Source organism: Anabrus simplex, chromosome 1 (genome assembly GCF_040414725.1).
Source record: "Anabrus simplex isolate iqAnaSimp1 chromosome 1, ASM4041472v1, whole genome shotgun sequence".
NCBI classification, from domain to species: domain Eukaryota; kingdom Metazoa; phylum Arthropoda; class Insecta; order Orthoptera; family Tettigoniidae; genus Anabrus; species Anabrus simplex.
The window spans coordinates 740,504,461-740,518,365 of NC_090265.1; the positions used below are offsets into that span (position 1 = coordinate 740,504,461).

The 13,905-nt window shown below is 38.8% G+C and overlaps 1 protein-coding gene across 2 annotated transcripts in view; it reads right to left on the reverse strand.

The window, feature by feature from the left end:
* Window positions 1–6,635: 6,635 nt before the first annotated feature.
* Window positions 6,636–13,905, reverse strand: part of Yeti (yeti) — a 79,264-nt gene continuing 71,994 nt past the window's right edge. For both annotated transcript variants that reach the window (XM_067136129.2, XM_067136128.2), the window contains exon 7: window positions 6,636–6,929. In XM_067136129.2, the coding sequence (XP_066992230.2) occupies window positions 6,833–6,929 (97 nt within the window). In that variant the 3' untranslated portion in view covers window positions 6,636–6,832. The remainder of the gene's footprint in view (window positions 6,930–13,905) is intronic.

Below are 13,905 nucleotides of genomic sequence, written 5' to 3' on the forward strand. Positions count from 1 at the left end.
AGAGCCCCTAGGGCCCTCTTTAGTCACTTCTTACGACAAGCAGGGGGATACCGTGGGTGTTATTCTACCGCCCCCACCCATAGTGATCGAGAGTGACTGGGAGAACTTCGCTCAACCTTCACAGCCCGAGCTCCTCTGTTTTAGGATAACCATCAAGGTTTGAAGTTTGGAAACACATGCATAGAAAAATCATATGATCTAATATATTAGTCTCCCCTCTCAAATAACCTATCCACTTCAGATGATAAGTCAGACTCGTCACGCCTTCTATGGCCTTCACCTCGGACGATGGGCTTCACATGCCAAGCACAGGCTGTAGTTTGGCTATCCCTACAAGTAACTCTGATGTGTAAGGTTCTATATACGGCTCTCCTATCTTTATGTTTGTACAGATGTTTGTTTGTTTGCTTACTTTAAGTCTTACAATTAGCAGCAATATTCCTCTAGTTTGCACAGTTTTCACTTTGCTATGGCCTGGGGTAGTGAATATAACTGCATTCAAACTCTTCCTTCATACTGGACCAGAATTAAGCAACAGTGATACTGAAGAAAGTGCACTTGACAAATAATAATTTAAATGAGGTTGACAGCTTATCCTCCAAAAGTGATACTAAGATTACAGTCGACTTACTGTAGAGCAACCACAATGTGAGAAAAGACAACGAGCGGTATGGAAAAATAGTCTATTTCTTCATTCCCTCACCAGAAACTGAAGTGTCTTAAATGCTTCAGAATAAGCATGGGGATTGGTCATCAGATTTTTCAGTATTTCTAGATTATATGGACCCCCTCCTTTCAGCTACTGCATGCAAAACAAATGATAATGCTAGGAGAGTTGTTCAACCCCAAAAGAACATGTCTGTTAGAACATCAGGCTGAGGCTGGCTAGATCCTCAAACAGCACTGCCAGAGGTATATGGTTATAGGAAAACTGCAAAATACGACAGCACCACCAAAATGAGGAGCGAGGTAATCTGCCATTGCTTTCCTCACCAACACTAACCAGGATGAGATGAAGGGTTATTTCACTCTTCGCATTCTGATGTCACATGTTCACTGCCCTACTCTCTGCAAATCCCAGAGTTTTTAAGTTTATAAGCCACATCCTTGTTCTGAAGTGCCATTACTGGCAAGTACAAATCCTCTGAATGCTAAATTAAAAAACAGCATGAAAATAGTCCTACTATGTTTCATTTGCTCTGATGGGCAGTGCAGAGCTTTAAACTTGCTGGCCAGGAGATAAACACAAGCAAATGAGTTAACAAAAACATTTCAACAACAAAAGTCTGCCCCACAGAACCAGGTGCTACATCAAAGTCTCGAGATGTACCTACGGCTGCTCAAGAAAAGAATGAATGCACGGTATTGAATAGGTTCTTCGCAGGAACAATTTCCTCAGAAACAACTGAATCTATACATTTCACAGGGTTTGAATCTACATGGGAGGTGAACTGTTTTTTGATAATAATTAAAACTAAGTCCGATAAATTATAAAATGCAAGGAACATGTAATACCATGTGCTCATTCTTCTTCTGAGCAACTGCACACAAGCGATCAATAATCTGATATTGTACAAATTAAATCAAACAACGTAAAAAAAAAAAAAAAAAAAACAGAGAGAAAATAACGAGTTGTTGTCTACACAGAGTCGGTTAGAATGCCACAAAAGGCAAGTTTCTCTTCCAGCTTGCCTTTGTTTGAATGGAAATGATGCTTTATTTCAACTTACTGTACGCACAAGTTTTGATGAGAGCTGGCTTTGCAGTGATGTGGGACACAAGATGACAGCAGTTCTACAGTTCTGTCAACTAAGGAGAGGGAAATGTCTGAACAACAACAATGCAATGAGGTACATATTTGTGCACGTGTTGCATGGACTTCATGGTCCCGATAAACTTCTGCATTAACATCCTTAAGGAATCATAATTATTCACGACGATATGTTGAACATAAGTCCCCTCAAAAATTAACAAATCAAGATATATTCATTACATTAGACAAGGAAAATTAATTATAATACCTTCTTGATTACTATATTTATGAAAATGAAGCATTTGTATCAACAAGACATTCTCTTATTTCACTCCGCTGTAAACTTTAAAAAATTTAAAACAAGCATACTGCCTGTACCTCTTAATGAATATCTAACATACTGAAATAACTTTTATTCCATACCATGACAAATTTGACTTCTACACTAAAAAAATGTACATAAAATGACACCCTAGTCTTCAATAGCTACTTTCCTTACACTTTTATTTAAAGAAGTCTTCGACTGGTTGAACTCCAGGTTTCTTACCGACAGCTTCTCTGATTGGTTCAAAATTTCCTCTTGAATATTGATTTTCTGAACTCCTCCATGTTTATTGTTCATTCACATACTGTTGTATCGATTCTTTTGGTCGCTACTGCCTCGATCATGTACGACTTGTGTGACGATGTGTAAAAACTATGTATAATATATTTATTTTAACCCATTAGCGCCCACTGATACCATAGGGTATCAGGAGACAGTAGAAGTTTAACTGAGCTGGTACTGGCTTGAGTCGCAAGAGGGGTTTAGTTGGAGCTTTATACGTTCCTTGGCTTGAAGTGACGCATGCGCCTGAAGAAGCTTCCGACACTTACGAGTGGTTTGTTGGCGGGAGCGCCTGCATGAATTCAGGTGTGATTCTCTAGAGTGAAAATCATGGACGTTCGATATGTGTAAGTATAATATTGCCCTTATTATCTATTATTCCTTTCTAATCAGTATATTATAACAATAATGATGAATCAAAGAAACCTTCTGTAACATTTGAATTTCAACAATGTTATTTGTGACAACACAGAAATGCCTCTAAGTGCGTGATACCATATGGTATCACTGGGCGTTTATGATATCAAGCTGTTGATACAGTAATTTTTAAGATATTATATCGTACAAGATGTACAATATTATAGGTTAGGATCCACCTTTCAATACTTTAAATTATATCGTACATTCGAAGGTTACTTATGTGCTAAATGTAGTTGATTACATATTTGTTTATCTTTTAATACTCCAGGGGCGGACTGAACTTATCAGAAGCGATGGATATATTGGAAGCAGACGATGAGTTAGGACATCAGACTGAGGATATTTTCATTGAACCACCGGATGGTAATGTTGGCACAGATGAAGATTCAGCCAATGAAGATGAGGGAGGAATGGTTCATAACCTAACTGGACGTCAGCTGCGTGGTGTAGCTGAAATACGCTTAGCAAACAATGAATGTATTGGAGGAGATTATGAACACCTTGAAATTTCCTCTAGTACACTCTCACCATCCATGCAGCCTACGGAGAAAGATCAACAACAACAGCAGCAGCAGCAACAACAACAACAACAACAACCTGAAAAACAAGCTCCTGAGTGGATTCTAGAAAGATTAGCCAACCCAGCTATTTATGAATGGATCGACGGTGACTTAGAACGTGTTGATGTTCCCTGCCCTCCTCCTGACTATACAACCCATTCAAATATGTCCTGTGTTGATTTCTTCTTCTTCTTCTTCTTCTTCTTTTATGACCACATAGGATCACTTTAGTCAGTCCGTCGTTCAGGTCTCTTTGAAGGGATTGTTCGGGCTTTGCGGTCCTCCCAGTACTTCTTCAGACGCTCCGATCTTCGTGCCCTTTCCTCAGTTGAAAATGTGCGTGTTGTTGGTTTGTTTTGTGTAAGGGTAAAGCGGAGGTTTGTATTCTTGAGTTTTGTATTCAATTTTATCTTATTTTTGGTGTCTTCTGTTGTAAGGCCTATTTCCTTCAGATCCTCTCTTACTTCTCTGATCCATTTACATCCTGTTGTGGTATTTTTTGAGACGAGATTGTGTTGTACTAGTTGTTTCAGAAGTCTCGAGTCCTGCATCCTCATGATATGTCCAAAGAATCCCAGTCTCCTCTTACGCATAGTATCTGTAATGGGTTCTAGCTCTTTGTACACGACTTTGTTAGGTATTAACCGCCACTGTCCATCTTTCTGATATTTTTTGTTGATACAGGTTCTTCCAATCCTCCTTTCAATTTTCTGAAGTCTGTCAGTCTTTGATTGTTTATTCAGGTAAAAGAGTGTTTCTGCTGCATATGTAGCTTCCGGTTTTATAACTGTGTTGTAGTGTTTTATTTTTGTATTTATTGATAGACATTTCTTTTTGTAGATATCCCATGTTAATTTTTGTGCTTTAGCTAATCTATTTGTTCTTACTTGGATTGAGATTTTTTCATTTAAGTTATGTGTTATTACTTCTCCAAGATATTTAAACTGAGTTACTATTTTGATTTTATTACCATTTATGGTGACTTCTTTTAGCTGTGTTGGTTTTTGGGGCATAATTTCTGTTTTTTCAAATGATATTTTGAGGCCAATTTTATTTGCAATGTTTTGAAGTTCTGATATCTGGGTTTTTGCTTCTTTTATGTCCACTGCTAGTAATGCTAAATCGTCAGCAAAACCCAGGCAATTTGTTTTGATTTTTCGGCCAATCTTTATTTTGGGGGGACATTTTCTAAACCATTCCCTCATTACCATTTCTAGAGCACAGTTAAATAATAGTGGTGAGAGCCCATCTCCCTGCCGTAGTCCAGTTTTAATTTCAAATGTTTTTTGATAATGAAACACTAGAATACATTGCTGAAGAGTGTAAGCGTTATGCACAGTACCAAAATGAAACCAACCCTGAAATATCAGTGCCAGAACTGCGATGCTTCTTTGCTATTTTGTTTCTACGTGGGTACAATCCTTTGCCTTCAAAGAGGATGTACTGGGAAGCTAGTGAAGATGTTAAATGTCCTTGTCAGCAATTCAATGAGGAGAAATCGCTTTCTTCAGATACAGAAATTTCTCCACTGTGTGGACAACACAAAACCAAGACTATGACAGACTATTTGGTAAAGCTGCATCTCCGTTAGTGCTTATGCTGGATGAACTGCCTAATAAACTTATTCCGTACAACATTCATATGGACAATTTATTCACAGGAATAAATCTATTCAGTTATCTCAGGCAATTAGGATACGGCGCAATTGGTACAGTAAGAGAAAATCGCATACCCAAGTCACGCCCCTTGCCAGACAAGAAAGCTTTCTCTAAAGAGCCCCGCGGGAAGTTTCATCAACTATTGAACGCAACATGGTATGGCTTTTGTACGATGGAAGGATAATACTACTGTCACCATTGTCTCTAACAGTACTGGAGTGGCTCCAGTAGGAAATGTGAAGAGATATTTCCAGAAAGACAAGAAAAATGTTATGGTTCCTCATCCAGCCTGTATCGCAAAATATAACCCTGGTATGGGAGGAACAGACATAATGGACCAGGGTATTGGTTAATACCGTGTCAGTATTCGTGCAAAAAAAATGGTACTGGCCTATTTTCACTTGGCTGTTGGATATTGCTATTGTGAACGCATGGTTCCTTTACCGCAAGAATCACAAGGGCACATCACAACTTGACTTCCGTAGAGAAGTTGTTCAAGTGTATCTAAAACGCTATGGTGTCCCACAAAAGATTCCTGGGAGAGTAAGTGTTGCCCGAAATACAATGCCAGCTTTGAGATTTGATGGACTCAATCACTTTGTTGCAAACTGCAACAGGAGAAGATGTACCAATGAAGGGTGCAAGTCATTCGGCAGAACAATGTGTCTGAAGTGTAATGTAGGCTTATGCGTAGCGTAACATGTTTTGCTACACACCATACTCAGTGAGCTGTGTCAACAGGTTGGAACAATATTAACAATTTATTGTACCCTGTACAATGATAGCAGTGTAACTGCCCAGTGATACCATATGGTATCAGCTAATATCTCGTAAAATAAATTCTTGTTTGAAAATATTGTGCTATTTTCCCAATTCGTATACCCTAACCATCACAAATTAATGAAAATATCATTAAAGTAGGAACATTTTTTTCTGGGCGCTAATAGGTTAAGTAAATTTGCCATAGTATGGAATAAGGTAAAGGTAAGAGTGTATTCTGCCCGAAGTTTCAAAATTAGGGCTCGGAGGTAAAATTCCCCTCATAAAATAAAATGTCACTTTCCGTGGCTGTTTCATAAATAACTATTATTGGTCAGTAATAGAAAATTACCACACAATAGAAATTGCTCAGACATTATCATTTAGTATTTCCCTGGGAATGTTGGTACTTCCTTCAGCTACTGAAAATAAGGAACTAGTGAAAACTAGTTATCACCACCACCACCACACAATTCGCTAGCAGGCAAGCATACCAAGACCGAAACCACAAGATGTTGGGACTGTCAATCTCATTCTACATTTCAACCCTCCGATGTTGACTGAACACTACCAAACAGGACTAGCGTGCCAAACACCTAAGAAAACCTGTGCATAAAGTAGGCTTGGAGCCTTTCAAGAGTGCAACCTACTTCTTCAGAATGATCGTTAGTGATTGCATTTTCTTTGGAGATAGGCAAGTTTCTGCCTCACATATGCAGGGAAACTCTAAACTGAGTCACTCTTCGCAGGTACCTATTTGTACCACATTCTAATAAGACGTAATTCATACACAACACTTTAAATGCTGTCTGTTACTATGAATGAGCCATATTTACCAATGTATCACATCAAACAACCTACATCTTTCGGTTTTATGATCTTGATGATCTTGACAAATCAGGATATTTTTGGATTAAAACCAAATATATTTGATGATCCATGACAGTACAAGAACATGACATCCGTAAAAATGGAATTACTTTAGTAGATATGACTACAGCAGCTCAACATTCAACTAAAACGTAAAGTCTCCTTGAGAATCACACTCAGCCTCTACTTCCAGACATGCATGTATTCATCTGTTGCTCCTACGAACAGATGCTCGCATCGCCTTCTCTCTTTCAAACTGACGCAGATCAGTCCGTTGTAAGAAATCTTGTTTTTCTAAGTACCTGTTATGAACAATAAGAAAAACAATTACTACATTTCATAAGGCACATCAAATTGTAACTCACTTAAACGACTCTTTTAGTATAGTAAGTTATACAATCCACAATTCAATGAAGTATTTGCATTAGTAAAACTAGGAGGGGGAACCAAAACAAACATTCAAGTATTTTACAGAAAGATAGGAACATGAAAAGGAACCCTGGATGGTGCTGGAGGTCATTCACAATGTGTAGATAGTTGTAGACAGGTTCTGTAGATGGCATGGAGCAGGCATGAAATATGCGATATTAATAATTAAAGGCCGTTTGCCTCGAAGTTATATACATTGTTGGATACGCTTGTGAATGGTTGGCTGTTGAGAGAGCTCTTGCATTATTGTAGTGACAAAGTAGTTAAAACCTATTGAAATTGTTTAAATTGTGTGTGTGTGTGTGTGTGTGTGTGTGTGTGTGTGTGTGTGTGTGTGTGTTCCATTTAGTGCTATTTATACATTGGTGTTTAGTGCTTGTTGGTAGAAATTGGGAGTAGTGATATATATTTGAATTTTATAACAAGTAATTCGGTTGGTGTTCAGTAGATTACGTTTTCTAGGTTAAGTAGGCTAGTTAGGTGTACCTTGTTTCGAATTTAGGTTTAGGAAATATTTTAGGTCATAATGTTCACTTTTGAAACAATATTTTAAATATCTGTAGATTCGTTGGTATAATAACTTACAAAGGCAGATTATCATAAGGAGTTGTAACTCATTGTAACTTCCGCCGCAACTTTTCTGATATTTTGTATAGATATCCGTTCAAACTATCACGAAGGTAATTAATTAAATTAAAGAACACGATAAGCCTGTAAACTTCGATTTAAAAATAAGTTAAAGTGAATACATGGTAATTTCACTGGATAATTACGGTACTTAACAGTTTTTGGATTGTTGACTATTGTTGCTACATGCACATGGTAGGTAGTTGTGTAAATAAATACAAAATCAGCTGATCACATCATTCCGATAATTTGTAGTCTTAATTCCCTGCATACTTAGTACTTTCCACCTTAGTTTATTCATCGAGTAAAAGTTAATAATCAAATTCCTATATCCCAATAATATTGCAGTTCAAGCCCCCGGCATAGTTTTGACAGAAATTATTGTAGACAACCTCTTATTTTTCAGCATTTAAGGACACTTTTATTCTCCGTCCCATGTAGTAGGGAAAATAATAGTAATCCACCAGCGGTAAAAATTTATATAACCACATTTCAGCTGAGAACTGTGGTGTAGATACAGTATATTTAGATAGTACCGTATCTTGCCTGCTATATTCATGTGTATCTATCAGAGCATAGTACTAATAATAATCTGTCTAAGCATTTAGCTTTGTTGGTAATCTTTGAGTACAGTAGTTCTTGCAAATTTCAAACTTGCAATTTTCATTTCTGTTTGTGCTTAGTAGTGACATACGGTACCGGTATTGTAATTAGGATACGTCTGAACATATGGTTTGCCATTGACAAACTTATCCATAATAAGCTTTAAAACACCTCTTAAATATTAAAACGTTTGTATATTACGTAATCATTGAAAATAATAATTAAGTTTCAACCTTTAAAACCTTATTTTAATATTTAAAATACAATGTCAATACATTTACAATCTGTAGAATTGCGTAATGTTTTCAAATTATTAGTTGTATACACATTCAAACATTTCGTTACTACTGGTGTAACTTTTCACATATTATACTGTATGGAATTGGAATCTTCACACACACACAAAACAGCTGAGGTTAGGTCTAAATATTATACTATTCGTCCATAAAAGTGACAAAACTGATGTGTACTGTTGATTGAAGGTTATGAATTTTGTCCTACATTAAATATTTAACTTCAAATTTGTCAAATTCATAAATTGCTTGTAGTCTTGATCAGTGTAGGGCAATCGTACATACATAAGCAGGGACACTATCAATTGGTGATAAACAAGCTTTCGTGACATAGAAATAGAGTTAGAAATGGCTAAGGAGCTTACTAGGAAATTGAATCTGGCAAAGAAGGCAGCTAAGGATAGCAAGATGACAAGCATAATTGGCAGTCATACAAATTTTGATGATGATGATGATGCTTGTTGTTTTAAGGGGCCTAACATCAAAGTTTATCGACCCCTAATGGAATGAGATGGACGACATGAGATATGAAGTTAAAATTTTAAAACGTATCCACTGACTAGTTAAAAAATGGTGATAAAGAAAAATGAGTATGAGATTGAAACAATCAGTGTATCTAATTCACAATGGATTATTTTCTAATAAATTAAGAGAAAATACAAGAGACAAAGGAATTAGGCATTGGCTGGTAGTACAAATATATATACATAATTGACTTTAGACGTTAAAATACACAACACAAACTAAAATGAAGTCAACAGGATAAAAGCGCAATTGACACAAATACACTAGCACAAAGGACATCATTACACATGATAAAACAGACCACTATCCCTCATAAAGTGGACGAGGTCTGCTGACTGCTCGTCATCTCGCAGGATGAGGGAGATGGTATGCAGGAGTTTTAGACTATGGCGCAGATCGACCAGGTCCACGCACTCCATAAGGATGTGTACCGCGGTAAGATGATTGCTGCAAGTACACACCGGAGGGGATTCTCCTTTCAATAAATGGGAGTGTGTCAGGATACCGTGGCCGATCCGAAGACGATATAATACCACTACTTCCCTCCGAGAAACCCAAAGGAAGTCCTCCATACCTTCGCTGTACCTTTTATCGCTCTCAGCTTATTTGGAAGAGGAGTGGCCTGCCACTCCATCTCCCAATGGGACATAACCAGATGTCTCAGCTGAGAGCGAATATCACTTGCTGGAACCTTGAAAGGCAACAGGGGCAGTGTAACTGCCTCCTTGGCAGCCTGATCTGCTAACTTGTTTCCCCTCTATGTGCATGTGGCTTGGGAGCCACAGAAACATGATTCTGGTGCCGGCATCCGAACACCCGACCAGCAGGTCCTGGATCTACTGCACCAGAGGGTGCCGAGGGAAACAGGTATCAATAGACTAACGAACTCAAGGAGTCAGTACACACAAGAAAGTGTCGGCGCTCATCGGACAGTGCGTACCGCAGAGCTTCACAGATAGCATAGAGCTCTGCTGTGTACACACTACAGGTTTCCGGAAGAGCAAATAGAAACCTATCAGTGTCGACAACGAACGCACAGCCCACTTTAGTGTCTGTTCTCGACCCATCCGTGTAAACAACAACTGAGCCCGATACCGGCCAACAACGGACAGAAAGAGCCTCCGATAAATCGAAGGGTCCGTGTTTTCCTTCGGGCCAGTGTGCAGATCCAGGATTATTTCAGGACGTCGTACTACCCATGGAGGTACCCCACTTGGTTGTCTGACAAGGCAAGGAACCAAAGGTATGTGAAACAATCTGTGACTGCTATCCAAGCGTATTCCAAATGGCAGCGTGGCTCGAGGACAAGCAGCGTACAGCAAATGGTTGCCATTGTTGAATATGCAAGGATAGCAAGGATGAAGTGACATCAGTCGCAAATTAGCAGCATACGAAAAAAGCATTTGTTGGCGCCTCAGGTGTAAAGGCGGCACACCAGACTCAGCGAGCAGGCTAGCTATGGGGCTTGTACGAAAAGCTCCCGTCGCCAACCTAACCCCGCTGTGGTGGATGCTGTTCAGCTTCGCAAGCACGCTTGGCCTTGCTCAGCCGTATGCTGCACTGCCGTAATCTAGCCGTGATAAAATATGTGCCCTATAGAATCGTACGAGCACCCCAATTAGTGCTGCTAAGAAACTCAATGATTGCATTGCACTTTTAACTGCCGCACGTGTGGCTCCCACGATAATTTGCTACTGAAAAGGAGTCCAAGAAATCGGTAAGTGTCAACAACAGGAAGAACAACATTTCCTAAGCATAGCTCAGGTTGTGGGTGAAGAGTACGGAGCTGACAAAAGTGGACATCACGGTGGAAAACCGAAAGCCATGTTCTAAGGCCCACCGTTCCACTCTCCTGATAGCTTGCTGTAATAAAACACATATACAGAGAAAATGACAACCCACAGTACATCAATGATTATTTCTACACTATGAAAAATACTGGAATTGAAACAAGGATATAACTAGAGTAGTGACTATACTAATAAATACGTTATAGAGCACCTATTATATAGAAAAAGGAGTCTGAAGGAGTGGGAAGGAAGCGGGCGTGGCCTCAATTAAGCAATAGCCCCAGCATTTGCCTGGTGTGAAAATGGGAAAACATGGAAAACCATCTTCAGGGCTGCCGACAGTAGGATTCGAACCCACTATCTGCAGGATGCAAGCTCACAGCTGCGTGCCCCTAACTGCACGGCCAACTCGCCTGGTCCCTCCACATGGAACTTTAAGAAAGGTTAAATAAACGTAAATTAAAACGGTTAACTAAATCCTAAACACCAAGATACAGATTGAATACCAACTTCATTAACAATGATATATTATTAAATATTAACATGAAAGAAATTCATAATAATATGCTAAGTCACTAGCGTCCCAATAACACCCGGAACACAGCAGTAAACAGAAAGCATACGGGTTGTATGTTAGCTAAATCAGCTGCTACAGAATACTGCAATGGCTGTTCCGCTGTTGACACATCGCCCCTCTCAAAAGGCACTTTAATGCAAGAGTATCAATTATAAATTGAAACTAAACAGCTTTTTAAAAGTGAAAAGTAAAGATAAATGGATTTAGATGATGTACATAACTTTTACGCAGAAATAACATTACTTAACACATGTAAAGCATTTACCACGTGTTTTTTATATTACCTTTATCTCCCAGGCCGCGGCCTTAAGGTACAGTCTCAGCATTTTGCCTGGTGTGAAAATGGGAAACCACGGAAAACCATTTTCAGGGTTACCGATGGTGGGATTTGAACTCTACCAGCAGATCGAGCAAGACATTTCTGAAAGATGTTCCTCCACCTGTTTCTATCTATGTAAACTTATTCTGTCATTACATCCTTGAAAGTCTCTCCTGTATTTGTTATGTCTTATTTGGTCCAACCATCTCATTCTGGGATGTCCAGAAACCATAGTCCGTAAGTATTTTCTGAGAACCTGCATCTCTTACATTCGTTTTACATGACCACATCATTTATTTCAGGCATGCAACAATACTGATCCAAAATGATGCACGGCCCATGAAATCTGGGAGCAAGCTTGCCCTCGGGAACAAAGTTTCTGACCATGACTTGATCTCCTACTTTTAAATTGGTGGGCCTCCGTCCACGATTATATCTTTCCCTAACCTCTTCATGAGAAGCCTTAAGATTGGCCTTAGCCTCCTTCCATAGATCTCTCATATTATCAGAATCTATTGTCTCTGGTAAAATATCATTAAGAGACTAAAGGTGAGAAAGCGGCGTGTTAGGCACAAATTTAAACATCAGAGAAGCAGGAGTGAACTTATGAGACTCGAAAACAGCTGAATTCAAAGCAAAGGCCAACCAATGCAGGGATGTATCCCACCTGGAATGATCTTCATGATGAAATGCGATGAGCGCCGATCTCAGATTACGATTGACCCGCTCAGCCAGAGATGGTTGAGGACAATACGCCGATGTAGTTACATGCGATATAGACAGGTCATAACAGAATTTACAGAAAAGATTGGATGTAAATGCCTTAGCATTATCGGAAACTAAATATTGACATGGACCAAAGGAAGCAAATATGGTATTTAAACAAGCAATAGTGGACTGAGCAGTTGCCAGCTTAGTTGGAAATAACCAGGAAAATCTTGTGAAACCATCTACACACACGAGAATAAATTTGTTGGCATTCCCCTTTGATTGGGGGAAGGGTCCTACGTAGCCGATATAGAGGCATTCCATGGGGCAATAGGCTTGATGAGAAGATATAGAGCGTTCCAACCAATTGCAGTACAGCAGTAATGGGATAAGTCCGTCTCTTTCCTTCTCCCATGTTTTGCGGGTAGCGCTGTTCTACTCTAATGCAGCGGGTTTGCCAAATATCTGTAAATCAGAATGTTATTGGTTAAAATGGGCGAATATTGTGTTATGTACAGAATTTCAAGGCGCATTTGATGCCATTAACAAAAAAAAAAATTGTAAAAAGATTATTTAATGTGAAAATGGTAATGTAATAATGGAAAGTTTCGCCAAATGCAAAATCTTCATTGCATAGATCATGTCATAACTCCCATTTTATATTCTTAATTTTCCTAATTTTTTCACTGCTGGTAAAGAAATATTTCAGCTCAATGTAGATAAGTTTATTTTTAAATTTAAATGATAACAAAATGCAGTATATGCGATTATTTTCAGTCATGTTCAGGAAATTTTATGTGGAGGCACGAAAAAGTCAAGTCCCTGGCCAGCGGCTTCTCTACTGAATTTGCATGGGGGGTCAAAGCGAGGCAAATGGTCTTCAGATATGGAAGTTATTTTTAAAACAATCCCAAAGTTCTTATCTTGCTTAGTTCTTAATTTGTGACAGGAAGAATATCTCCTTGAATTTTGGTTTCGCGCGTGACTCGCCTGGCTGTCTGTCTGGCCGAAGTACCGGTAATGATCTCCCAAACATGCGCTTTTAACATTTCCAGACAGTCGCATGCAGTTCAGTGCTCATTTTGTCAGTAGTATGTATAATAGTGATTAAATACATATCAGTGACATATGTACAATTATTGAGGGAAAGTGTATTTCGTTTGTGTGGTTCGTGAGTTCGTGCTCGTGCGTGGGATCTAATTTCGAAGAAAAAGTGCAGAAGGATCATGGCGTGGTTAAAGCAAATCAAACGGTCTTCGGATATGGAAGTTTTTAAAAAATCATACCTGAAGACCTTATCTCATTATCTTTTAATTTATGACAGGGAGAACGTCTCGTTTGTTTACGTTTCACGAGTGACTCATCTGGCTGAGCTTTTAAATATACTGACAGCCGTGTGAAGTGGTG